Raw genomic sequence first — 27,102 nt, 5'->3', positions numbered from 1 at the left:
AGCTCGCTATGAAAATATGCAAGTTTTTGTTCTCTGCAACTAATCAGTTTCCTCCGTTCCAAAAATACTGAATCTTAAGTCGATTCTTAGCGGAAGATGTTTTTCTTTCTATTAAATGTCTTGGTAAATCGCGATATTTAACAAACTTGTTAAAGTATTTTTTTAGGAGAGGATTGTCCGGGCGCCGGCAGCTCGAGATTATTTGAACGACAGTTCTGGTCGCCTAGTGATGGTCTGTCCCTCTTTGAAGCAGCATTCCTTTACAGACAAGTAAAATGCCCGTTCAGAGAAGGTTTTGTGTTGGCATTTAAAAAGATGTAGTGTACCCTTACAGACAGACAGACATGCCGTAGCTGATGCGCTTTCTAGGCTATATGTCTGGTAGAGAGAACATTTATTTTTACCCCCTTTTTCTCCCCAATTTCGCGATTACGATCTTGTCTCATCCTCCGACACATGATCTGCCAAGCTGCGCTTCTTAACACTCGCCAGCTTAACCCGGAAGCCAGGTGCACCAATGTGTCAAAGGAAACACCGTTCAACTGACAACCGAAGTCAGACTGCAGGCACTCAGCCCGCCACAAGAAGTCGCTAGAGCACAATGAGCTAAGTAAATCCTTCCCTAACCCAGACGACGCTGGCCCAATTGTGCACCTCCCTATGGGACTCCCGGTCGCGGCTGGTGGTATCACAGTCTGGGATTGAACCCCAGCCTGTATTTACGCTGCAGCAATGCAGTGCTTAAAACCGCTGCGCCACTCTGAAGGCAATTTTTTTCTTTTTTTTTCTTTTTTTCCCCGTTTAAATGAAAAACCGATAAAATAATTGCTGTTAACAATAAGCCAGATTTTCCATTTGTCACATCCCTTATCGGTAGGAATGGGACCTGGATGTCACATTGCATCGCTCAAGGATTGACACTGACTGGCATAAGGCGTATTCTCCAAGGTCGCGTTCAGAATTCTTCCTAAAGTGTGCTTTGCTCACTCACCCTCAGTGATTTAAAAGCATTGGATTTTGGTGAATGTGTGCACACTTCGGTTGCATTCTGATTCCCCACACTTCTTCCCAAGGTGTCCATTTACTCACACCCCCCCCCCCTCATGGCGCGTGCACACTTCAGGGTAGAAGGGCTGAGAATTGGACAGTCTGCAGCCTAAGTGCCGACCACTAGATCTTTTGCAGCTCTAATTCATGTACTATTTATTGACGCTGTCAGCTTGTTTACAAATGAACGGCCCGGCTGAAAGAGGCTAAAGTCTAATTGCTATTGATGATAAAAGGCCTGTTGGAGAGGTCTATCGCTGCTGACCCCTTCACCACCAGATGGCCTACAGCCATTTAATATCTATTCTGCATCATTGACCTGCTAAAAGGGACTTAGTGTAGACTATTGCCACTACTGAGTATTCAGCATTTAGTTAATTTCTATGCTCTTTCTCAATGTCCATATTAGAGGTTGACCGATTTATGATTTTTCAACACCGATACCGATTATTGGAGGACCAAAAAAGCCGATACCGTTTAATCGGCCAATGTAAAAATAAAAATGTATTTGTAATAATGACAATTACAACAATACTGAATGAACACTTATTTTAACTTAATATAATACATCAATAAAATCAAATAAATAATGAAACATGTTAAATTTGTTTTAAATAATGCAAAAACAAAGTGTTGAAGTAAAAGTGCAATATGTGCTATGTAAGAAAGCTGAGAACATATGAAAGCTGGTGGTTCCTTTTAACGAGTCTTCAATATTCCCAGATAATAAGTTTTAGGTTGTAGTTATTATAGGAATTATAGGACTATTTCCCTCTATACCATTTTTATTTCATTAACCTTTGACTATTGGATGTTCTTATAGGCACTTTAGTATTGCCAGTGTAACAGTACAGCTTCCGTCCCTCTCCTCACTCCTCCCTGGACTCGAACCAGCAACACAACGACAACAGCCACCATCGAAGCAGCGTTACCCATGCAGAGCAAGGGAAACAACCACCCCAAGGCTCAGAGCGAGTGAAGTTTGAAACGCTATTAGCAGTCTCCTTGTGGAGTGCAACGAGAGAGAGGCAGGTCGTTATTGCGTTGGACTAGTTAACCGTAAGATTGCAAGATTGGATCCCCCGAGCTGACATGGTGAAAATCTGTCGTTCTGCCCCTGAACGAGGCAGTTAACCCACAGTTCCTAGGCCGTCATTGGAAATAGGAATGTGTTCTTAACTGACTTGCCTAGTTAAATAAAGGTAAAAAAATAAATAATAATAATAATAATAAAAATCGGCAAATCGGCGCCCATTTATACCGATTTCCGATTGTTATGAAAACTTGAAATCGGCCCTAATTAATTGGTCGACCTCTAGTCCATATTGTATGTTATACCATCTATGTCTGTTGAAGTGGGTTCAGCATAGGAGAGGCCAGCCCCTAGCGTTTTGGACAACTTAAATCTGTAGTGAGCAGTGATTATTACACAAGTGATTTTGGTCTTAGCAATGTGGCATGACATGCTGGTCCCAGGGGGGACAAATAACTGAAAATCTCGATTTATTTTGGTGTCCCGGGGCTTGCTTTGTCAAATCCCACATCTCCCAGCCCTGTTTAATCCCTAGCCCCATAATGAACTTTGATTTGTTGCATTGGTAAACAAATATATATATATATATATTTTTGGCAAATAACCTCAGACTTCCATGTAAGAGGATGGATTATCTGCTAACTGAGGAGCAAGAGTCCTCCTGTCAAAATAAATACTAGCGGTTTACTTCACACTGGTCTAAAATATCTGACACAAGTTTAGAAAGTTGTAGCCACTACTTTTTATATATCATCTGGGAGAATGTGTGTAACAAGAATGTAGGAGCTGCCCGCCTGCTTTCAGTGTGCAGCAGAGGTGTAGTAGGCTCTGCCTGGTTCTCATGTCAAGCTTCTCTGAATGTGTATCACAGTGGAGAGCAGCAGCAGAGAGAGCAGTGAGCACAGAGCTTCGGGGAGTGTCAGAACAGATTAAAAGCCAGTCTCTTCTCTTCTACCCCCATTTTTTATTTATTTTTCTCTCGCTTTCTCCCTCGCTATGTATGTACACTGAGAGTCTCAGTGAGGGAGAGATCCTAGCTAATGAGGCTTGGCCTTGTCTGAGCTGCAGGGTTGGTGTTGTAAGGACTTTACCTGACACAGCAGGGTGGGAAGGACACTGATGGACATCTGGGATAGTGGGATTTGATCGATGACCTCTTGACGTTATCTCTCCCGTTGGTGTGCGTCATGACTGGGTTTTTAGAGGACACACTAATTGCAGTCTTATGTCTGCTTGAAATGTGACAGACACATCGTAGTTAATCGCAATATAGCTATTTAGAACCAGCTATTATATATCTATTTGACTTCTTAATACTCTGAGGACTAAACGTTGTCTAAATATGCTGTTCTATGGCAAACCTTTTAACTTATTGTTATAGACGACACCAACAATGCCTGCTAATTCAATATTTCCTGAACTGTAAAAATCCATAAGTGGAACACTGAAAATGACGACATTCTAAGAACTCTATAACTCCACAAAGGGTTATACCCATGATATGTTTGTGGCCCTTTAGAAAAGGCAGTCCATTTGCTACTGCAGCTAGAGCTGTGATGTGCAGCAGAATGACATACTATATCCCCCCTTTCTCGACATGGAATATCCCTTGGCTTAGCAGTGTGCAGCACTATGCAAATAGGACATCATTGTCCTGAGTGCCTTCTCCATGTGCTGCTTGACTTAGAAAGGAGAAAATTACATTCTAACCACGTTACACTCTGCTTGACTAGCAGGGACATACGGGGAAGATGCATCAAAGCAATGTACTAGGTGCATGGAGAGGGGACATGAGTAAAGAGGAATCCTGAGTTAAGAACTAGGAGTCCAGAAATACAGGAGAAAATGTATGTATAATGCATGGCCAAAAGTATGTGGACACGTGCTTGTCAACCATCTTATTTGCTGCTGTAACAGCCTACAATCTCCTGGGAAGACTTTCCACTAGATGTTGGAACATTGCTGCAGGGACTTCCGTTCAGCTACAAGAGCATTAGTGAAGCCGGGGACTGATGTTGGCCGATTAGGCCTGGCTCCCAGTCGGCGTTCCAATTCATCCAAAAGGTGTTCGATGGGGTTGAGGTCAGGGCTCCTGAGCAGGCCAGCACTCGGCGTCCCCGTTCTGCACTTACAGTTGACCGGGGCAGCTCTAGCAGGGCAGAAATTTGACGAACTGACTTGTTGGAAAGGTGTCATCCATTGAGGGTGCCATGTTGAAAGTCACTGAGCTCTTCAGTTCGGGCTGTTCTACTGCCAATATTTGTCTATGCAGATTGCATGGATGTGTCCTTGATTTTATACACCTGTCAGCAACGGGTGTGGCTGAAATGGCTGAATCCACACATTTTTACTAATCCATATACCTTATGTATGTGGTGTATTTTTCAATATTTCATGCGGATTTGTACTGTGTTATGAAACGTCACACTATTAATTCATCATCGATTGGCAAACCAATCGTTTCAAAGACATCATGGAAAAGAGCATATGATTTTATTTTTTACTGATTGCTGATGTCATCTCTTCTTCCCCATATCACTCGCTCTGCAGGCTCTACATACAGTGTTCTCTCCACCATGCCCTCAGACTCTGAGAGTAGCAGTTCCCTAAGCAGTGTCGGTAAGTATGAGGCCAATACGTGTGTGTGTGTGTGTGATCCAAGTCATGGTTTCTGTAGTGTCAATGCCTCTCAGTGCAGCTTTGTTTATACCAGAATAACCCCACTAGTCCAATAAGACATCTTTCACTAAAGACGCATTAGTGCTTGCCAATGCCCCCTACGGCAGCCCACCTGGCCAATCTCTCTCCTTTCTCTCGTCCATGAGTTTAGTTCACCATGCTACCTCCTTAACATGCACACTCACTTACTCACTCTTGCTACCAGAGCTTGACAGTGGTCCAAATGACTCAGCGCGTCACTGGCTGTTACATAAACCCTTAAGGGCCCAACCTGGTGCCAAGGATCCTCTGAGTTCCTCCCTGGCGCTGACTCTGCCTGTCGGTCTGTCTGTTGGCCAGGCCCGCTCCTTCTGTTTCTGTTCTAGGAAATCGGGAGGGAGGTAGAGAGAGAGGGGAGGGGGTCTGCTGCCTGTCTGTTGGCCTCCCTGACAGGCCCGCTCCTTCTGTTCTGGGAAGAGTAGGGGAGGAGAAGGGAGGTTTGTGAAAGGGGGAGATCCAATAATTTCACATAAGTGATCGCAAGGAACAAAAAGGTAGCTTTTTTAAAAGTATTGGTAGACAGCCCTGAGCATGGAAGACATTTTATAACCGTGGTTAAGGGAACATGGCTAGAAGGAAATTATTAATTTCAATAGTAAGTAAGCATTTCACGGTAAGGTCTGCACGCGTATGTGAGAAATAAAATTTGATTTGAATATTCATCTTCTACTCAATTACTTACGCAGACCTTTTTGAATGACTGCACAAATGCGTTGGTTAATCCACTACTATGAAAGTGCCCTGGAGACTGCATAAGCCAGCCAGACACAGTACCAGGAATGTTTTATTAAGTCTGATCTCCAATATACTGCTTGTCATTTTCCTGTCTGAGATTACCAGTATTGCTTCCATGTGAATCTGAGGGTATCTTGGGAAATGTGGAAAAGATTGTCATGGAAAAGATTAAAGAGGAATTTCATATCAGACAACCGCTGTTCTAAAGCAGTACCTTTGGGTAGTGAATTGTTAAGAATGTCTAGGACAAGGCCTAAACCACTTTAGACCTTATGTGAGCAATGAGCATTGTAATGCTCTACAGTTTTTGTCATTGTCCAGTGTTTTCTGTGATGCATTCAATCATCATTTACTGTCCCAGTCTACTGGTGATGGAAACTGCGTTTTTCAGAAATATTACACTTAAACCCAACATAATATAGTATTCAATAGAAGTTGACATCAAGTTGAATGAGGTTCAAGTGAGGTTGCTCTTTCCTGTTTGTAAGCTAAAGTCTTAACTTGGGATTTGTGTGCCTAACCTCAACCTGAATAATACACTGTCAACTAAATATTGTTGCAAAGGTCAGATTCTTGTTTAAGTAGCTAACTTTTGTAACTCAAGTCAGCTGTGGCAGGCCTGCACCTGAGGTAGAACTCTATTCCCCAGAATGAAACACAGGAGAACCAGATCAACCATCTTGTCCAGTTAGAATCATCTCTAATACAAAGGACTGCGCTTATAAATGGATATACCCTTGTTTGTTTATATTGTGATGTAAGCGTTGTCCTCTCCTTCCTGTCCCGTGTATTCCGGTGGCAGTGAGCTGCTCTTGCTCCTGGTGACATACTCACTGTTGCAGGTTCACCTCCCGGTAACGGCTCAGCCTCGTCCCCGCCCCCGGTCGTCAACGACAACCGGCCAGCCGGTGACAACCTGGACACCATCCTGTTCCAGCTGCGTCAGGTGACCCGTGAGAGGGACGAGCTCCGCAAGCGCCTGGCTCTGGCATCGCCCGGCACCACCTTCGACGACTGCAGGTACAGACAACCCCCTTACCACACAACTGAGGAGAGGGTGGCGTGGAATGTCTTTATTCTGTACATCAGTATATTAATGCAGTAAGTAGTCAAATACAACGTCTAGACATAAGTAGAGTAGATTGTCTTCATACTGTACTATACACCAATGTCTCCATGCAACAAGTAGTCAAATACAAGATTTAGACAGACCGAGAATACATTCCAGCCAGTCATTAAAGTTAAGGTAGCCTACAGCAGATTAAAAATTATATTCAGCCATTGTTGTGTTATCCTTAACCTGAACTACATCACACGCTCTGCTATGATAGACTGACTGCAACATTTGGTTAATTGCTGTCTGTATGGGTCATTACTTTGAGGTCAGCGACCTGTAGGTTTATGATTGGTCATGTTTACACACACTTTTATAAATCTAATCGTATTGGTCACATACACATGGTTAGCAGATGTTAATGTGAGTGTAGCGAAATGCTTGTGTTTCTAGTTCTGACAGTGCAGTAATATCGAACAAGTAATCTAACAATTCCCCAACCACTACCTAATATACACAAATCTAAAGGGATGGAATAAGAATATATCCATATAAATATATGGATGAGCGATGGCCGAGGGGCAAATACATATGAGATGAGTAATTTAAGATATGTAAACATTATTAAAGTGGCATTGTTTAAAGTGACTAGTGAGTTTATATGTAGCAGCAACCTCTCTGTGTTAGTGATGGCTATTTAACAGTCTGATGGCCTTGAGATAGAAGCTGTTTTTCAGTCTCTCGGTCCCAGCTTTGATGCACCTGTACTGATCTCGCCTTCTGGATGATAGCGGGGTGAACAAGCAGTGGCTCGGGTGGTGGTTGTCCTTGATGATCTTTTTGGCCTTCCTGTGACATCGGGTGCTGTAGGTGTTCTGGAGGGCAGGTAGTTTGCCCCCGGTGATGAGTTGTGTAGACTGCACCACTCTCTGGAAAACCTTGCGGTTGAGGTTGGTGCAGTCACCGTACCAGGCGGTTATACAGCCCGACAGGATGCTCTCAAGCCTCCTGTTTCCTGAAGCCGTTGTACAGAATCAGGAGGGATGCACAATAGTGAGTTCATCTCAGGTAGTCCTGAGGACCATGCCTTAGGACTCCTTGCTTTCCCCAGTCCACTTGTCCGTGCTGCTGCTCAAGTTTCAACTGTTCTGCCTGCGGCTATGGAACCCTGACCTGTTCACCGGACGTGCTACCTGTCCCAGACCTGCTGTTTTCAACTCTCTAGAGACTGCAGGAGTGGTAGAGATACTCTTAATGATCAGCTATGAAAAGCCAACTGACATTTACTCCTGAGGTGCTGACTTGTTGCACCCTCGACAACTACTGTGATTATTATTATTTGACCATGCTGGTCATTTATGAACATTTGAACATCTTGGCCATGTTATGATATAATCTCCACCGGCACAGCCAGAAGAGGACTGGCCACCCCTCATAGCCTGGTTCCTCGCTAGGTTTCTTCCTAGGTTCTGGCCTTTCTAGGGAGTTTTTCCTAGCCACCGTGCTTCTACACCTGCATTGCTTGCTGCTTGGGGTTTTAGGCTGGGTTTCTGTACAGCACTTTGAGATATCAGCTGATGAAAGAAGGGCTATATAAATACATTTGATTTGACCTTTCACAAGCAGACATGTACCCTCAGGGGAAAGGTTTAGGATCCGATGATGATATTAGGAACGTTTTCTAAACAAGTCAACGAAGTGTATGTACAGACACTGCTATGAAAAGTAGTCTCTAGAAAGTTGCATAGGCCAGCCTCTGACTTGAGTGCAAGCAAGTCTTCTGCCCTCAGTGTCATCTGATCTGATTGGTAATGTTGATGGGTAGGCCTAACCATCCGGTAACCACCCTGCTCTGTTTATGAATGCTTTCTTGAGTTCCAGGTACCAGGTTGATAAAAACGCAATTCACAACTGGGAGGGATGCCTAGTGGATTTGACCTGTGAGAGAAAGCACTGACAGAGAGGGAGGGAGATGTATATTAATTTATTAGTACCGGTCAAAAGTTTGGACACCTACTCATTCCAGGGTTTTTTCTTAATTTGTACTATTTTCTACATTGTAGAATAATAGTGAAGACATCAACACTATGAAATTAAACAGAATCATGTAGTAACCAAAAAAGTGTTAAACAAATCAAAATATATTTTATATTTTTTTAAAGTAGCCACCCGTTGCCTTGATGACAGCATTGCACACTCTTGGCATTCTCTCCAGAGCCAACCAGATTCATGAGGAATGCTTTTCCAATAGTCTTGAAGGAGTTCCCACATATGCTGAGCACGTTGGCTTTTCTTTCACTCTGCAGTCCAACTCAACCCAATTGAGATGGTTTGGGATGAAGTCGGGTGATTGTGGAGGAGAGGTCATCTGACGCAGCAATCAATCATTCTCCTTGGAGAGGTGATGTTTTTCCACTACTCAATTGTCCAGTGTTGGTGATCGCGTGCCCACTGCAGCCATTTCTTTTTGTTTTTAGTGGATATGAGTGGAACCTGGTGTGGTTGTCTGCTGTAAAACTACTGTTGTGCTGTTATTTTTCTTTGTTTTTTTAAATTACACTCTGTGCTCAAAGGAAGAAAAAAAACTGCTGCTCCAGATTTGCTCCATTTCATTACAATTACAATTTAACCAACACCCATCTGTGACTACCTGGACCTACCATTTGGTTTTCAAATATTGAAACCAAACCATATGGATTTGAATGAAAAGTATTTGACATGGAAAGGTCAATGTAAGAAGCGCACATAATTACAAATAGGATATAAGTCATATTAAACAGCATATAAACACTCTAGATAGGTGAGGAGCCAGACAGGCATTCCTAAGAAGGAATGAAAATGAATTATTTAAGCTTTATTATTTCAAGGCTATAGCCTACAAATAAATACATTGATGCATTTGCGATTGACACAATAGGCTGGTAGGGCTATTAATAATAATATTTTGTTGTATTAAATCATTGTAGTCTAAGTTGCGCATATAGCCTGTGACTTAGAATTTTAATTCTAATACAAATTAAACTAAAAATGACGTAGTGCCTTTGAATTTTTTTTAGAAACACGTGATTGTCCAGTCTGTGGCTTCTGTCTCATGTGATGGTGCCTGGAGCCGGCCAGCAGCAGAGAATATCCTCTCCACACTTGCCGAGCCACTGGGGATGCTAAACACTCTTTTGGCCACCCTTGCCAGGCTGGGCAGAGATGCAACCTTGTTGTTTTATTCTTCTATAGGTAGGGATAAAGGTTTTTAGGCAAAATAACCCAATCAAAACAGAAAGCTCCTTGAACGTGGGAATATGCCAGGCCTACTGGGCCAAAATCAATTATGGCCTTTTGTGTAATAGAACAAAAATGAAAAACGTTTAAGAGATAAGAATTTTTGTTTATAAATACTTTGCTACAATGAGACTTAGCTAGCTACCCAACTCGTTCCTTTCTTTTAGCATGTGCACATAGTAAGTACACCATCATGCTTTCAGGATATGGGTCTTTTCAGATTCCACAAGGATTCTTTAGTTGTGGACACTACATCACCACACTCCCTCTTGCTCATGGTCCTCATCTTTGTAAGTCACCTTGATTTTAGCACCTGTGTTTTTTCTTCGTGAAAATATTTAGCCGACATGACAGTAGCTAAAGCAAGTGACTATAGCAACACACAAGTAGACTACAAATGTTCAATTGGAGGGGGTGGGAAGGCCAACGCTCCAGCCTTTGGGAATCTCGCGCCATGCTCCAGTCAAATTGGGCACGCTCCTCGCTCCGCTCCAGCTCTGCTCCACTCACATACTCTGGTTTGGACACTGCAGACAGAAGTAGGCAGATCGGATGTACCGACTTCAGACGAGTCCCGTGACGCTGGTGGGGGTCTTAGTGCAAACCTTTCGGACTCTACAGACGTTTTCTTGGGGAATACCAATTTTCAAGATGTTTGATGGTCTGATAAACAACGCTGTAGCTCGGCCACCTTCCACCGCAAATGCCAAACGCTGCCATTGGTGGATGCGGTGGATTGAGACGCAGCCCAGGCAAAAACACATCTAGGGAATGGGGATATTTTTATAATGGTAATTCGATTTCTGCGGGGGTGAGAACATCAACTAGGGGGTTAACTGACTTTGGGCTTACTTTGTAGACAAGGTCTCAGGTTGTTTGTGATGCATTACTCAGCTCGTGTCCTTGTTTCCCCAAAGGCCGAATTCCAAAGCCAGCCACGACTACGAGCGACTGAAGAGTCAGTGTATGCGGGGCATGGCAGACCTGCAGTCTCTACAGAACCAACACACCAAGACTCTGAAGAGGTGTGAGGAGGCCGTCAAGGAGGCTGATTTCTACCAGTGAGTACCACCATCATCAACACTGATTTGGCTGGCTGGCTGGTCGACTGACTGGTTTGTTGGTTAAAAGACATGAATTGTTTGGGTGAAGGTGAATGTTTAGTCCTTTGAGAACACTGCCCAGTCTGTCAGGAATCATCTGTTAGTCCAATAACTCTTTCTGAATAGACTGTTGTAATTAGATGGGAATAATTAGAGGTTTTATGGCATCATTGTTTTACTCATTTACAGACTGTAGAAGTGCCAGGTGCTGCAATTACAAATTGAAGGAACATTTATGTGCTAATGGGTCTGTTTCCATTTAAGTGGAAGAAGGATTACCTAATGTGAATTAAGGAGTTGTACAGCAATATATTTTATAGTCAATTGTAAATTAAGTCATATCAAGTTATGTTCTATAGGGCTACCAAACCCAGCACTAAACCTACAATAATTCTAGCCATCATGCTTTTAATCTGGGGGGTCTTCTTTGTACACACTTACTAGAGTAAACATAAACTCGTAAGAGTACCACACATGTACAGCTTTGTAAACTTCTATAAGGACAATATCTGGTAATCTGTGGTATTATATCCAGGCATGTAAGGTGTGTGTGTGTGTGTGTCACAGTGAGACAGACACAGGGTGAGAGAGATGAGGATTATCACTCCACTCCACCCTCCAGCAGGTCTGTGTGTGATTGGATGTAAGCCCCTGTCGCTGTCTGTCCAGGAAAGCAATCAAACATAATGTGTTAATCTCCCTCCTAACCTCTGTCTGCCTTGTCATTGACTTATATGTTCACTGGGGGGAGGGAGGAACATGTATTGCAATCAGTACTTACTGAATAAACTCAATTCAGGTCTGCAGAGAGGTTAGTATGTACTTTCACCTTAACCTGCCTTTTGCTGACATCCTAGTAATTGCAATCTGCTGTATAACTAATGTAACCTCTTGGTAATCTTCCCTCCTGCAGTTTTAACCTCTCCCTCTTTGTCTCCAGTATGCTCCACAGTCGTGTGTTAGGAGACCAGTCTCAGCTGAAAGAGGAGCTGGATGTGTTGAGGAGAGACAACACTCAGCTGGTCAGGGAACACAACCACCTGAAGCAGAGCTGTGAGGAGCTCCGCAGGCTGCACAGCGAGGACCAGAAGGAGGTGGCCGACATGAGGCGGCAGCAGCAAGAGGTACGCGCGCTCACACACACGGTTGCTGTGACCTATACTGGGTTGCTGCGCTTTCAGAAACCCACACGTCACTGGAGAAGACGGCACACACACACACACACAGCTGGGAGATGCATACAGAGCACTTCTGTAAAGGGCAGTGTTGGAGAACAAGGTCATTGGCTCATGTACAGGGCATGTCGGCACATTCCGCTTGTACCTACTGCTCCTCCTGTGTTCACAGATCTGTACATTCAGGAGAGGTGTTTAAACTCACCAGTTTAGAATGCTATGGCTCCATCTCCTGCATACTGCCCTGGGGTCACACCTGGTCCCACAGCAATCACTACAGACTCCAGCAAGCCTTACATACACCACACACTCAACTCAACACACAAAAACATCAGGGAGGTATTTGCATTTTATTGGTGATTTTATAATTGTGAAGGCCCAGCAAAAATGAAACCTAAGGGCTGGTTAGTTACACCATAGTACCTAAGGCTCCATTTACACAGGCTGAACAATTCTCATCTTTTGCCCAAATATTGGTCTTTTGACCAATCAGGTCCTTTGCCGATAATTGGGGAAAATATCAATATTGGTCTTCTATGTAAATGCAGCCAAATAGTCCTTATACTGCAGCTGCTCACTGTTGCCATCTGCTGACTAACTGGTGTAAAGGGAATCAATGTCATTCTACCTTATGGTATGGTTATGGTTCCAGTGGCTTGGTTTGGTTTCCATATGCTTCAGAATAAGTAAATAACCACACACTATCACTCCGAAAAAATACATGTATTAATTAAATAAAGCAACAGCAAGCTTCGTTCATCGTTGTTTCATGGTGCTTGAAACACCAAAATGGTGGTTTTGAATATATGTCAACTGTACATAAACTTTATTTGTATAGCACAATTCATACATGTGGCAAATGAAGGTGTGCTTAACTGTATGTGCATGTAGAAAATCATCAGCTGAATGACTGTCCTTCCTCCAGGTGATGAGAGAAAACGGTTCATCAGAGGTTCTCAACAAGCTCTATGACACAGCCATGGACAAGCTGGAGGGGGTGAGGAAAGAATACGATTCGCTGAGCAAACGCTACAGCGAGAAGGTAGCTAATCACAACACGGACCTGAGCAGGCTGGAGCAGGTGGAGGAAGAGAACCGCCGATTACAGAAACAGATGGACACGTTGCTGAGACAACGAGACACGGCTATACACTACCAACAACAGTGCTCTACGTCCATGAGGAGGTAACACGGACAGACACACTCCTCAACCCAAAGATGCATGGTTATACACCACACACACACACACACACACACACACACATACACTACTACACACCTCACCATCTTCCTCTCCCCAGGTTTGACTCTGTACAACAGGAGCTGAACAAGTCTTCAGGCCAGAACAAGGAGCTGCAGAGGGAGATGGAGCGGCTGCAGTCGGAGGTGACACGCTGTAAGAACTTCCAGCTGAAGGCAGTAAAGGACTGTGAGAAGTACAAGGAGGAGAGGGACTCTGTGTTCAACGAGTACAGGCTCATCATGAGTGAGAGGGACCAGGTCAGAGAGATACATATAATGCATTATGGTTTCATAGATACAGATTACGGCTAGTCCTGGATTAAGAAGCTACTTTCCATGTAGTATCTACATTGAGGATGTTATTATACATTATTTCAGGACTAGGCTTAACCTTTAAGCAGTTGTTCATCCCAACGTTTTATGATAATACAATAATAAAACTTAGCAATAATGAAGTGGGTTATTAAATTCTGGGTAACAGGTGATCAAGGAGCTGGACAAGCTGCAGACAGAGCTGGAGGCTGCAGAGGCCCGCCTCAAAAACACCTCGTCTGAAAGGATGGTGGCCAGCGAGGAGATGGAGGCTCTCAGACAGGTACAGGTCAATTAATCATTTTATCTATCAGTCAGTCAAACACCTAGTCTGAGAGGTTAATCAATTATTTAAGCAATCTATCGATCAGTTTATTAATAGTCAGTCTAAACACTTAGAGGGTGATAGCCAGGGAGGAGATTGAGGCTCGCAGACAGGTCATGTTAACCAAGTTAATATATTTCAATTAATATCAGTTTATTAATCAAACTCACCTCGTCTAAAAGAATGCTGGCCAGTGAAGCTCTGACAGCTGCTCGATCAATTAGCTACATTTGTTGCTGATCACCAAGGGGTTGTGTTTTGGCATTAAATCTGATTTGATTGTTTTTTTAGGAGCTGAACTCGTCGTTGGTGGACCGGGACAGGGCAATCTGTGAGAGGAACGAGCTGTTGGAGAAGTACTGCCACGAGGTGAAGGATAAGGCTGAGGCCCAAAAGGAGCTGAGCCAAGCCTGTAAAGATATTGAGACGGTCCGCGAGGAGAGAGACGTGGCCCGCAAGGAGAGGACAGAGGCCATCATACAGAGAGACCAGCTACTGAGAGAATACTACCAGGCAAGACAGGTAACATTAACACACCTGAAAACAACACACGCACCTTATAGGTATGATAAACAACTGTATTAGGGAGAGGACAGAGGCTGTCAAAAGGTGACAGCTCCCAGCCAAAGGTATTACACATATGATAAAGAGCTTAGAGGATCCCATAAACTGTCAACCATTGGATTATGTCAGTTGCATGACCCTAAAGCGGATTTAGTGCTTTAGACAAATGCTGCTGTTTCTGCTCCTGACACTTCCCTGTTCAGACCACTAGATGGCCCCCCTACCACGGTTTTACATGACAGAAGTCGGGATGCTTGAAATCTGTGATAGAAATCCCAGTTGAAGGATTCCCTCGCTACTGATTCCAGGAATTCTACAACTAGGTTTTCTGAGAAATCTGTGAACTTGTAGAAAGTTTCAGGAAATTTGTTTTTGATCTCTTGAAGCTTCATGTTTTGAAAGTGGCTAACTAGCGTGTATCCATGTGTGTCTGTGCGTGTATCCGTGTGTGTCTGTGCGTGTATCCGTGTGTGTATCTGTGCCTGTGCGTGTATCCATGTGTGCCCGTGCCTGTGTGCCCGTGTCTGTGTGTGCTCAACAGAAACAAGACTCTGCCACCCTGGACATAGAGCGGGCCAACAAGGAGATTGAGGTGTTGAGGAAGCAGTATGAGGCCATGTCCCAGGAGCTGAAGGAGGCTACGCAGGAGGCCGAGGTGGCCAAGTGTCGACGTGACTGGGCCTTCCAGGAGAGAGACAAGATAGTGGCAGAGAGAGAGAGCATACGGTGAGAGAAAGCAGGAATAGTGGCGTAGGCTCTTTCTTAATTCCTTTTTCTTTGATTCCTTGCATCTTCTCTCCTTGCCTCCTTCTGAAAACACATTGGAGTAGAAGGTCCAAGAGGACTCTTGCATCTTCCCTAATGTTTTTTGAGGAGGAGGCATGGAGAGAGGACGCAGTGAATATTAACTGACTAAACTGTGCTGATGCTTGATGATGTCATATCCTGCCCCTCCAGGACGCTGTGTGACAACCTGCGTAGGGAGCGGGACCGGGCGGTAAGCGATCTGGCCGACGCCCTGCGTAACCTTGACGACATGAGGAAGCAGAAGAATGACGCGTCACGGGAACTGAAGGAACTCAAGTGAGTCCCAGAGCACACAGAAAATGTCTGGCCTCCTCTAAATAACCTTTTTCAAAGCTGGTAAGAATATAGTTGAATAGCCCTGGTTTATGAGGTTAATTAAACACACACATACCATACCACATCACACACTTTCCACTTTCTCAACCCCCTTGAAGTGATGTGAAATGCTCCCTCTACTGGTCAGTGTGTGACTGCCATATTAAATTCTCTCTGTCTTTTCTTTGAGAGCTCATCCTCTTTTCCTGCTGACGAAGAAGAAAGGAGTAACATTTTGGTTTAAGTCAGCCACCCCCTCTAGGCATGCCTCATAAGGACATAATGTATCTTAGTGACAGTCAGCCACCCCCTCTAGGCAGACCTCATGGACATAATGTATCTTAGTGACAGTCAGCCACCCCCTTCTAGGCATGCCTCATAAGGACATAATGTATCTTAGTGACAGTCAGCCACGCCCTCTAGGCAGGCCTCATAAGGACATAATGTATCTTAGTGACAGTCAGCCACGCCCTCTAGGCAGGCCTCATAAGGACATAATGTATCTTAGTGACCGTCAGCCACCATAGGCCTATTTCTCCTTCAGCCTTTCCTTTACACACTGTAGAATATGACTTTGCTGCCACTTTTTAGACTTTGGTAACACTTCCCTTGCAGCACTTTGAAAGGTTGCTTTGCCTTATAGATACAGTGCCTTGCGAAAGTATTCGGCCCCCTTGAACTTTGCAACCTTTTGCCACATTTCAGGCTTCAAACATAAAGATATAAAACTGTATTTTTTTGTGAAGAATCAACAACAAGTGGGACACAATCATGAAGTGGAACGACATTTATTGGATATTTCAAACTTTTTTAACAAATCAAAAACTGAAAAATTGGTCGTGCAAAATTATTCAGCCCCTTTACTTTCATTGCAGCAAACTCTCTCCAGAAGTTCAGTGAGGATCTCTGAATGATCCAATGTTGACCTAAATGACTAATGATGATAAATACAATCCACCTGTGTGTAATCAAGTCTCCGTATAAATGCACCTGCACTGTGATAGTCTCAGAGGTCCGTTAAAAGCGCAGAGAGCATCACGAAGAAGAAGGAACACACCAGGCAGGTCCGAGATACTGTTGTGAAGAAGTTTAAAGCCGGATTTGGATACAAAAAGATTTCCCAAGTTTTAAACATCCCAAGGAGCACTGTGCAAGCGATAATATTGAAATGGAAGGAGTATCAGACCACTGCAAATCTACCAAGACCTGGCCGTCCCTCTAAACTTTCAGCTCATACAAGGAGAAGACTGATCAGAGATGCAGCCAAGAGGCCCATGATCACTCTGGATGAACTGCAGAGATCTACAGCTGAGGTGGGAGACTCTGTCCATAGGACAACAATCAGTCGTATATTGCACAAATCTGGCCTTTATGGAAGAGTGGCAAGAAGAAAGCCATTTCTTAAAGATATCCATAAAAAGTGTCGTTTAAAGTTTGCCACAAGCCACCTGGGAGACACACCAAACATGTGGAAGAAGGTGCTCTGGTCAGATGAAACCAAAATTGAACTTTTTGGCAACAATGCAAAACGTTATGTTTGGCGTAAAAGCAACACAGCTGAACACACCATCCCCACTGTCAAACATGGTGGTGGCAGCATCATGGTTTGGGCCTGCTTTTCTTCAGCAGGGACAGGGAAGATGGTTAAAATTGATGGGAAGATGGATGGAGCCAAATACAGGACCATTCTGGAAGAAAACCTGATGGAGTCTGCAAAAGACCTGAGACTGGGACGGAGATTTGTCTTCCAACAAGACAATGATCCAAAACATAAAGCAAAATCTACAATGGAATGGTTCAAAAATAAACATATCCAGGTGTTAGAATGGCCAAGTCAAAGTCCAGACCTGAATCCAATCGAGAATCTGTGGAAAGAACTGAAAACTGCTGTTCACAAATGCTCTCCATCCAACCTCACTGAGCTCGAGCTGTTTTGCAAGGAGGAATGGGAAAAAATTTCAGTCTCTCGATGTGCAAAACTGATAGACATACCCCAAGCGACTTACAGCTGTAATCGCAGCAAAAGGTGGCGCTACAAAGTATTAACTTAAGGGGGCTGAATAATTTTGCACGCCCAATTTTTCAGTTTTTGATTTGTTAAAAAAGTTTGAAATATCCAATAAATGTCGTTCCACTTCATGATTGTGTCCCGCTTGTTGTTGATTCTTCACAAAAAATACAGTTTTATATCTTTATGTTTGAAGCCTGAAATGTGGCAAAAGGTCGCAAAGTTCAAGGGGGCCGAATACTTTCGCAAGGCACTGTATCTATGGTGCTCTATAGATATCTATGCAGACCTGCCAATATGCACTCATTTTGCGTACCAACTATGCAATTCTCTGTCCATGTATGCATGTACGAGATCTGAGTTCAAAGTACGCAGAAATTGATAGGGCCTGATTATTAAAAATGAAAAAACATTTTAATACAAAATAACTCCACTGAGTAAATTTAACATCCCGATAATCGCTCTGCAACACAGACATGTTCTGAGTTTTTGTCAACGGACATGGCGATTAATGCATCATTATTCGATGTATCAACCGGGTGTCTGCCCCTCCTGTTTGTTGTGATGCTGAGTTTGCCGGCTGTCAGCTGTACGTGAACACATGGACAAAATCCCCTTTTGACTCTGCGTGTTGTGGAAAGGTACACTCTAATTGTTTCAAGCTAACGTTAGCGAACATAAGATAGACATTCGGTGAGCTCTAAAATGCCAGCAGTTCACTCGCATTTGCTCGTGAAATAGTTAAATGCAATTACGAAAAATAACTGGTCGCATTTGTGCGACGTGATATACATTTAATTCTGCGTCCCATTAGTTGTATATTCCACAAAACATTACGAGGATCACGCAACCCGATGGACTGTACCTGTAAGTATGATCCACGTCACAAAAAGCTTTACAAAAGTATAATTAAAAATAAATATATATATAATATTTACATCTTGGCATTAAATGGGGTCGGGAGTTTAGATGAAGAATGAATGAGTGTCTGGGATTGGCTATATAGGCAATGCTTCTAAAATGGCTGCACTAGATTTGAGATTTTATGAATTTTAGAAAATCTGAAATGATCTCTGTGCTGCAAATAAGTACAATAGGCACCTTTTACATAGACTGAAACAGCGGACTCTTCTCGCGAACAGCATTCAGATTCCCTTTGCGGTAGCTTACTTAAGCTTTGCGTAGCCAGTTTGTGGTCTGTTTCAATTCGATCACCTGTTTTTGTTTTTATGTTTTCAAATAGATTTTTATTTTAGTGTTGATTTGGAACTGTGTCTAAAAAGCCAATACTTGTTAGCTGGTCCAAGTGATTGGCCCTGTTTGAGAGTTGACAAGCGTTCCTCTACTATAGAGACTGAACTTGGGGGCATGTGCTAAGAAAAACATTATAGATAATTAACTCCGTTCTACGCTCTACATGTAATGGCATAAACATGCAGACAATCTGTGCTAATTCCACAAAACATGTATTTATTTTATATGTTCTGTACTTATCAGTATGAATCTTTTATTTATGTTATGTAAATACCTTTTCAGAGGACTGAACTGAACCAGGTGTGATCCATAATGTTTGTCTAAGCATGTGCTCATGAAAAAAAAGTTAGCTTAGGTTGTGCAATAACAAAATTAGCAGCTAATTTAGAAAGTCATTGTTATTTCAGCCAGTCAGTAAATCTATGCCAGATGATGAGAGTGAGGAGACTGAGGGAAACAGACCGGTCGGCAGTTACATGCAAGTTGAATCTCCAATTTGCTGCATGTGTCTGGTATTCTAAAAAGGTTGGCAGGTCTGTCTATGGTGCCCTATAGATGTAGTTGTGCAGCATTTAGAAACTCTATGAAAATGCTACAAGGCACATGTTTCCTCATTTAGCAGATAGTGTACATGCACTCAGTGACATGTAGATATATCCTGCACACTGTTGTGATGTGTTCTGACCTGTGACATCACTTCCTGTGGTCAGAGAGAAGATGGAGAGCCAGCTGGACAAGGAGGCCAGGTTTTGTCAGCTGATGGCCCACAGCTCCCATGACTCCGCCATCGACACAGACTCTCTGGAGTGGGAGACGGAGGTTGTGGAGTTTGAGAAGGACAGGGTGATTCTGGAGAGACAATACTTTCATTGATTTGATTGAATGCTTATTTGACTTACTGTTGATGTATTGATTGGATGGGTGAATGGATGGATTGACTGATTGATCAGATGAATTCATTTCCAGCAAATGTTAAAATCCAGCTTAATAAAGGGGCTCAGAACTGATATGTATGTAGATAACCAGTATGTTTAATTTAGCTGTTTTCCTGCAGGATGACATGGATTTAAAGGCACTTGGGTTTGACATAGCAGAGGGGGTAAACGACCCATATTTACCAGGAGATTGTGGAATATTTGTGACAAGAGTGGACAAAGGAAGTATTGCAGATGGAAGGTTAAGGTAATTCTCTGATTTGTAAAATTTCTTGAGGTTCAAGTTCAGAAACCCCTGTTCGTTCCTCATCTTCATCATCCCCAATATCACGTTTTTACTTCCTGCTTTTCAGAGTGAACGATTGGTTGCTGAAGATAAATGACATGGACCTGACCAACAAGGACAGGAAGCAGGTGGTAAAGGCAGTGCTTAACAGAGGTGGGCTGATCAACATGGTGGTTCGCAGGAGAAAGTCCCTGGGAGGAAGGCTGGTCACCCCTGTACACATCAACCTGATCGGACACAAAGGTAACACTTGTGGCACTCCTGGTGTGTATTCATTAGGAAACCATTTACTCCAAATGTAAAATGTTTTGCAAAGAAAACAAGTTCCTATTCGACAAATTCAGGTTGGTCCATCCCCTTTCTTTCTGTTTGCTTCCGTCTGGTTCTTAGAATAAATTGTAAATCACGCAATCATTCAACAAAACTAGAACAGGTCTATTCATCAGTCGGATTATGTTGCAAAAATGTTTGGTCTGTCTCAAAACGGTTTGCATCGGAATTCGACTAATGAATTCACCCCTGTTCTTGTTTTAATATTCTGTTGAATGATTGATTGGGTGATTGATTTGATTTATTGATTCAGTGCATGGTTGTATTATATCAGCCACCTAGAAACGGTGGCTAATTTTTCAAAAAACCAGCATGAAACTCTTTCTAAAGACTGTCATCTAGTGGAAGCCAAAGAAACTGCAATCTGGGAGGATTTCGCCTTATAAAAAGTGACAGCCATTAAAAACAGTGGTGGTGGGGGGGGGGGGGGGGGAATGTTTGTCCTCTCAGTTTCTCCTGCCATCAGTTCTGTTATACTCATACATAATTTTAACAGTTTTAGAAACTTTTGTGTTTTCTATCCAAATCTACCAATTATATGCATATCGTAGCTTCTGGGCCTGAGTAACAGGGAGTTTACTTTAGGCACGCTTTTCATCCGGATGTGAAAATACTGCCCCCTACCCAAGAGGTTAATTGAAATGCATTCCAGGTGATTACTTCACGAAACTGGTTGAGAGAATGCCGTCATCAAGGCAAAGAGTGGCTACTTTGAAAAATCTCAAATATAAAATATATTTGGATTTATTTAACACTTTTTTTGTTTTTTTGGTTACTACATATGTGTTATTTCATAGTTTTGATGTCTTCACTGGTATTCTAACGTCAGTGTTATAGGTCTCCTCTCTACCCCAGACAGTGGTATAGGTCTGAAGTGTGTAATACATATTGTATTCTCCTCTCTACCCCAGACAGTGGTATAGGTCTGAAGTGTGTAATACATATTGTATTCTCCTCTCTACCCCAGACAGTGGTATAGGTCTGAAGTGTGTAATACATATTGTATTCTCCTCTCTACCCCAGACAGTGGTATAGGTCTGAAGTGTGTAATACATATTGTATTCTCCTCTCTACCCCAGACAGTGGTATAGGTCTGAAGTGTGTAATACATATTGTATTCTCCTCTCTACCCCAGACAGTGGTATAGGTCTGAAGTGTGTAATACATATTGTATTCTCCTCTCTACTCCAGACAGTGGTATAGGTCTGAAGTGTGTAATACATATTGTATTCTCCTCTCTACCCCAGACAGTGGTATAGGTCTGAAGTATGTAATACATATTGTATTCTCCTCTCTACTCCAGACAGTGGTATAGGTCTGGAGAATGGTGTGTTTGTGACAGCCCTCGTCCAGGGGAGTCCTGCTTCCAGGGAGGGATCTCTGACTGTTGGAGACAGACTTATCGCTGTGAGTCCTCCTCCACCACCTCTGTTTCTCCTCCTCATTTTCCTTATACTCTTCATTCCTGTTCTTCCTCCATCGCCCCCTCCTTCTCCACCTCACCTCCTTATCTTCCTCCTGACCTCCTTATCTTCCTCCTGTTTCTACTCCTCTCTTCCAACCTCTACCACCTCCTCCACCTGATTTGACCCCTGTTCCATTTTAGTCTCTAGTGATTTGGTGACAGAAACAATGTTAGCCAGTCATCACTCTACCTGGCAAAATTACCTTCTCTCTAATCATGATCCACCTACTGAATCTGCTGTCATAATCCTCCAGGTCCGTACTGTGAAGTTCTTCTGCTTAGTAAAACCACTGGGCATAGATATCTCCCCACTCACCTTTTAATGGCAGACCAAGGCTTGTCTCAAATTGCACCCTATTCCCTACACAGAGTACTGTTTTTGACCAGAGCCCATACGGCCAAGGTCGAGACTAATGCGCAATATATGAAATGGGGTGCCAGTTCGGACACACCCCTGTTGACACCCTCAACTTTAATAGTGAAGCCTGGCTAGCTGATATGGGACATGATAGCTAAGTGTTGGTGATTAGCAAACATTTGACCAGATGCCTGCAGATGTCAATCATGGTTGTGTATCGTCTTATACCATGTCCTTGTAGTCGTTAATAACTTAATGTAGTAGGTTATATTTCACATATACAGATATGTTTAATTATGTTAGTAAGCGAAGGACTTGAAAATGCTGAACCAACAGCGACATATGCAGTCAGTGCACAATTTTGCATATGTCACAGCTGCACTCTTAATGCTCATTACTCCGACTTAGACTGGACTCCCCAGATGGAATAACATGCTTCAAAGAGTACTGTTTCATTTTAGATGTTAAAAGTTCACTAGTCTGATCTCTACTCTTTTTGGGGGGTGGGCGGCAGGTAGCCTAGTGTTGGGCCAGTAACTGAAAGGTCGCTGGTTCGAATACCCAAGCCGACAAGGTGAAAAAATCTGCCGATGTGCCCTTGAGAAAGGCACTTAACCCTAATTAGCAAGGCTGACCCTGTAAAACAACACATTTCACTACACCTATCGGTATATATGACAAATATTTTTGCTCAGGCTTGAATACATTACCTACTTTCCTGTTTCCTCTCCCTGCGCACCTCTCCTTGCTGCAGTATTTCATAATTCATCTCAGGCCTATTGTCATGGAAATGTGGGGATTGAGAAAGGAGTGTGGGGGTGTTAAAGTTCTAAGAAGAATCACTGGCCTAGATTTTCTAAAGTATCCCACTGCAGCAGCAGGCAGACTCAAAGCTCTGGCACTGAGTTCTTCAGGTGCAGGGGATCTCTATTTGGGGTTAGGGTAGTTGAATTCTCAATCTCCCTTGAAAGCAATACCACCTAGCAAAACTGTATGTGTGTTTTAGAAGGATGTGTGGGAAGTGAGTAGTGTGTGTCCACTTTTTTATGTGGCTTCTGTTTCCCCCAGATCAACGGCATCGCTCTGGACAACAAGTCGGTGACGGAGTGTGAGACACTGCTGAGGAACTGTAGGGACTCTCTTAGCCTCTCTCTCATGAAGGTGAATCTAAACTAGCTCCTCTACTAAGCTCCTTGAATGCACACTAGCCTCAAATTAGACTAAAGACAAGTTCTCCTCCAGTCAATGTGGTGCCACATAACAGCCTTATTTTAAACATAGGGCTTTGACTTGAAGGTGAATCTGAACTTCACCGCCCGCTGGCCTCAAATCAGCCTTAATTTAGACTCAAGTTCTCCTGAAGTCCATGTAGTGCCATACACTGCAACACCCTTATTTGATGCTATAGCGGGCACTCTTTTTTTTAGGACAGCGACTGACTTTCTCAAGAACAAACATGCTAGATATTACTGCACTGCAGTGACTAGATTCCTGGATAGTGTGAACTTTATTTTTGGCGGAAAGTTTAGAGTTTAGGAAAAAAGGAAATTAGTTTTTACTCGTCTAGTGCTATTCCTAACACCCCCTTTATCGCTGTCCTCTATCCTTTTATGTTCCCAGTTCTTCCCTCACAGTTCGTCGGGCCAGAACATCTTCGACAGCCTGCGCGAGTCATCGTCCAACAGCCGTCTCTCCGAGGTCCACTCCAGGAACAGTCGTAACCTCAAACACAACAGCTCCACACAGACAGACATCTTCTGCCCCGACACAGGTGGGAGTGGGGGAGGTGGTAGTGTCAATGTCCAAGGAGAGAGGAGGAAAAGCAGGGGTGGGGAGGCCGAGGAGGGGATGGGCCCCTACGGGGACGTCAGGAAGCCCTTCTCCACGGGGTCTCTCCATGCCACCAGCCTCCGGCCGTCCTCTGACCTTGGTCTGGGTCCCCCGAGCCGCTACGGCCCCAGCGCCTTCCAGGAGTGCTGCTCTGGGTCCCCCTACGCCAAGCCCCCTCCACCCCCCATGACCTATGACCCCTCTAGCCCCCCCGACTGCATCACCATGGAGACCACCCTGGAGAAGAAACACAGCGGCGGTACCTGGCCGAAGATGATCGTCGGCGGGATGTCTGTCGCCGTGGATACGACCACAGCGACGACTCCGACCCAGCTGTCCATCTTCAAGTCACCCAAACAGAGGAAGTCCATCTTCGACACGGACGCCTTCAAACCACGGCCTGAGATGGCTCCCCCATCTTCCAAGATAGAGTACCTGTTGCCCAGTCAGCTGGTGGCCCACTCCCCGCAGACCTCCAAGACGGAATCTCTCTCCTCCTCCTCTACGGCCACACCCACCCCCCCTCTGCCGCCTACCCGCAGTGATTCGTTCAAATTCAAACACAAACAGCAGAGCAATTCCGCCTCTGACTGCACGCTCACCTCCGACGGGAAAGGTGGCAAGGGGGAGGCTGTTTCCATGGTTACCGGGGAGGGCCACGGGGAGCACGAGATGGAACGAGAAAGGGAGAGGGAAAGAGACAGAAACGGGAACCACTACTTCCTGGACGGGAAAGTGCTGACATCGAGGAAGTCATGTGATGAGGACATTGGACGCACCAGGGGGGAGGAGCCTGATGTGAAGAGGCCCCGTCCTAAATCAGCACCAGCTCTCCGACGCAGGATGACCCCCCAGTCCATCACTCTGCCCTCCTTCCAGGTCTGTTTGATGTTAATGTGGAGTGCTTTTCCCTAAGGCTGATTACAATAGTCTGAAGTGGCTTCCTCGCTTCTCCTCTCCATATGCATTAACATTAAAGAACTGAACAGGTGAAGTCATCCTCTAATATGTTGTGTTCACATACAGTGGGGCAAACAAGTATTTAGTCAGCCATCAATTGTGCAAGTTCTCCCACTTAAAAAGATGAGAGAGGCCTGTAATTTTCATCATAGGTACATAGGAGACAAGACGTGCATGCCACTTAAGACTACTGAGATGCAACTTATGTCTCAAAACACTTAATTGAAAAAGAGAAACACCAGCACTGCGTGGCCTCGCACCCAGCCAGTACTCCAGGGTGATACACGGCAGCCTTTTTGTGGCAGTATTTACAGCCCTTTCTGTGTGTGCCTCACCACCAGGCTGCCTCAATGGTGATTGATGCCTCTGTACAGAGCTCCAGGCGATATGCAGCCCAGGGCTCAAAGTGCTGAGTCCGGGGGCTGTGGTCTCATCCCAGCACTCTTAAACAGCTCCTTCAGTTTACTTCCTGTCGTTCTCTTCTTTCTGTTTCTGGTCATTGGACTGTGACTGGGGTCCCACTCTGAAATGGGTCCTTCTCCTTATTCTCCTACTCTTTCTGTTCCTCATCATTAAACCCAATGATTTCTGTATCTGTCAACCATCAGAGCTACTCCAATGACGATCACTCCCCAGAGCCCAGAGAGATGCTTCGCTCCTCTCCCAACCGCTCTCACAGACACAGTGTGGGCTTCGTCTCCACCGTCTACAACAGTACCCTGCCTGCAAGTGAGTCACTCTCTCTCACACACACACACACACACACACACTTTTCTTTTTTTTCCCTCCTTTTTAATAAAAATAATAAATAATTTAGCCTCTTTTCCTCTTCAATTTCGATCTTCTCATCGCTGCAACTCCCTAATGGGTTCAGGGGCCGAAGGTCGAGTCATGTGTCCTCAGAAACATGACCAGCCCAACCGCGCTTCTTAATCTCTCTAGGGTATGTGGGACGCTAGCGTCCCACCTGGCCAACATCCAGTGAGATTGCAGAGCGCCAAATTCAAATACAAAAATACTCATTAAAACAATTCAGAAAAGATATGACTATTTTACATGGGTTTAAAGATTAACTCCTTGTGAATCCAACCACTGTTCAGATTTCAAAAATGCTTTACATCGAAAGCATACCTTACGATTATTTGAGAACATAGCCCAGCAGACAAATCATTACAAACAGTAACCAGCCAAGTAGAAGTTACACAAGTCAGAAATATAGATAAAATGAATCACTTACCTTTGACGATCTTCATATGGTGGCACTCAGAAGACATTCATTTATTCAATAAATGTTCCTTTTGTTCGATAAAGTCTCTCTTTATATCCGAAAACCTAAGTTTTGTTTGCGTTTTCGATAATTGATAATATTTCAACCAGACAATAACGTTGTCAATATAAAAGGTAAACAAGAAAGGCACTCTCTCTGTCGCGCCCATGAAAAAGCTCTGTAACACTGCAGGGTCCACTCATTCAGACTGCTCTTACTCCCTCATTTTTCAAAATACAAGCCTGAAACAATTTCTAAAGACTGACGTCTAGTGGAAGGCATAGGAACTGCAATTTAAGCCCTAAGTCAATGGACACTGTAATGGCATTGAATAGAAAACTACAACAAAAAAATCCTACTTCCGGAATGGATTTTTCTCAGGTTTTCGCCTGCCAAATCAGTTCTGTTAATACTCATAGACACTATTTTAACAGTTTTGGAAACTTTAGTGTTTTCTATCCATATCTACTATTATATTATATGCATATCCTATCTTCTGGGCCTGCTTTTCATCCAAAATTCAAAATCCTGCCCCCTACCCTAGAGAAGTTAACACCCGCCCACTTAACCCAGAAACCAGCCGCACCAGTGTGTCGGAGGAAACACCTTTCACCTGATGACCAAGGTCAGCCTGCATCCCCCGGCCCGCCACAAGGATTCGCTGAAAGTGCAATGAGCCAAGTAGTCCCCCTGCCAAACCCTC

At 43.8% G+C, this 27,102-nt stretch overlaps 1 protein-coding gene across 7 annotated transcripts in view; it reads left to right on the top strand.

The window, feature by feature from the left end:
• The window catches only part of LOC139381150 (discs, large homolog 5a (Drosophila)), a 61,537-nt gene that overhangs the window by 14,641 nt on the left and 19,794 nt on the right, over positions 1 to 27,102 (top strand). For 6 of the 7 annotated variants that reach the window (XR_011628526.1, XM_071124501.1, XM_071124500.1 and 3 more), the window contains exons 2-18: positions 4,631 to 4,699; positions 6,376 to 6,553; positions 10,781 to 10,924; positions 11,907 to 12,090; positions 13,067 to 13,326; positions 13,443 to 13,641; positions 13,865 to 13,978; positions 14,312 to 14,542; positions 15,126 to 15,310; positions 15,542 to 15,667; positions 19,679 to 19,811; positions 20,023 to 20,150; positions 20,257 to 20,432; positions 21,823 to 21,926; positions 23,411 to 23,503; positions 23,963 to 25,051; positions 25,741 to 25,861. Coding sequence is in view for 6 of the 7 variants with exons in the window: in XM_071124501.1 (XP_070980602.1) it covers positions 4,631 to 4,699; positions 6,376 to 6,553; positions 10,781 to 10,924; positions 11,907 to 12,090; positions 13,067 to 13,326; positions 13,443 to 13,641; positions 13,865 to 13,978; positions 14,312 to 14,542; positions 15,126 to 15,310; positions 15,542 to 15,667; positions 19,679 to 19,811; positions 20,023 to 20,150; positions 20,257 to 20,432; positions 21,823 to 21,926; positions 23,411 to 23,503; positions 23,963 to 25,051; positions 25,741 to 25,861 (3,534 nt within the window). In the remaining variant the exon portion in view is untranslated. The remainder of the gene's footprint in view (positions 1 to 4,630; positions 4,700 to 6,375; positions 6,554 to 10,780; positions 10,925 to 11,906; positions 12,091 to 13,066; positions 13,327 to 13,442; positions 13,642 to 13,864; positions 13,979 to 14,311; positions 14,543 to 15,125; positions 15,311 to 15,541; positions 15,668 to 19,678; positions 19,812 to 20,022; positions 20,151 to 20,256; positions 20,433 to 21,822; positions 21,927 to 23,410; positions 23,504 to 23,962; positions 25,052 to 25,740; positions 25,862 to 27,102) is intronic. The other variant, XM_071124498.1, reaches the window with a different exon arrangement.

The sequence above is a fragment of the Oncorhynchus clarkii genome, chromosome 23, assembly GCF_045791955.1.
Source record: "Oncorhynchus clarkii lewisi isolate Uvic-CL-2024 chromosome 23, UVic_Ocla_1.0, whole genome shotgun sequence".
NCBI lineage: Eukaryota > Metazoa > Chordata > Actinopteri > Salmoniformes > Salmonidae > Oncorhynchus > Oncorhynchus clarkii.
This window is presented reverse-complemented; position numbering and strand designations above follow the sequence as displayed.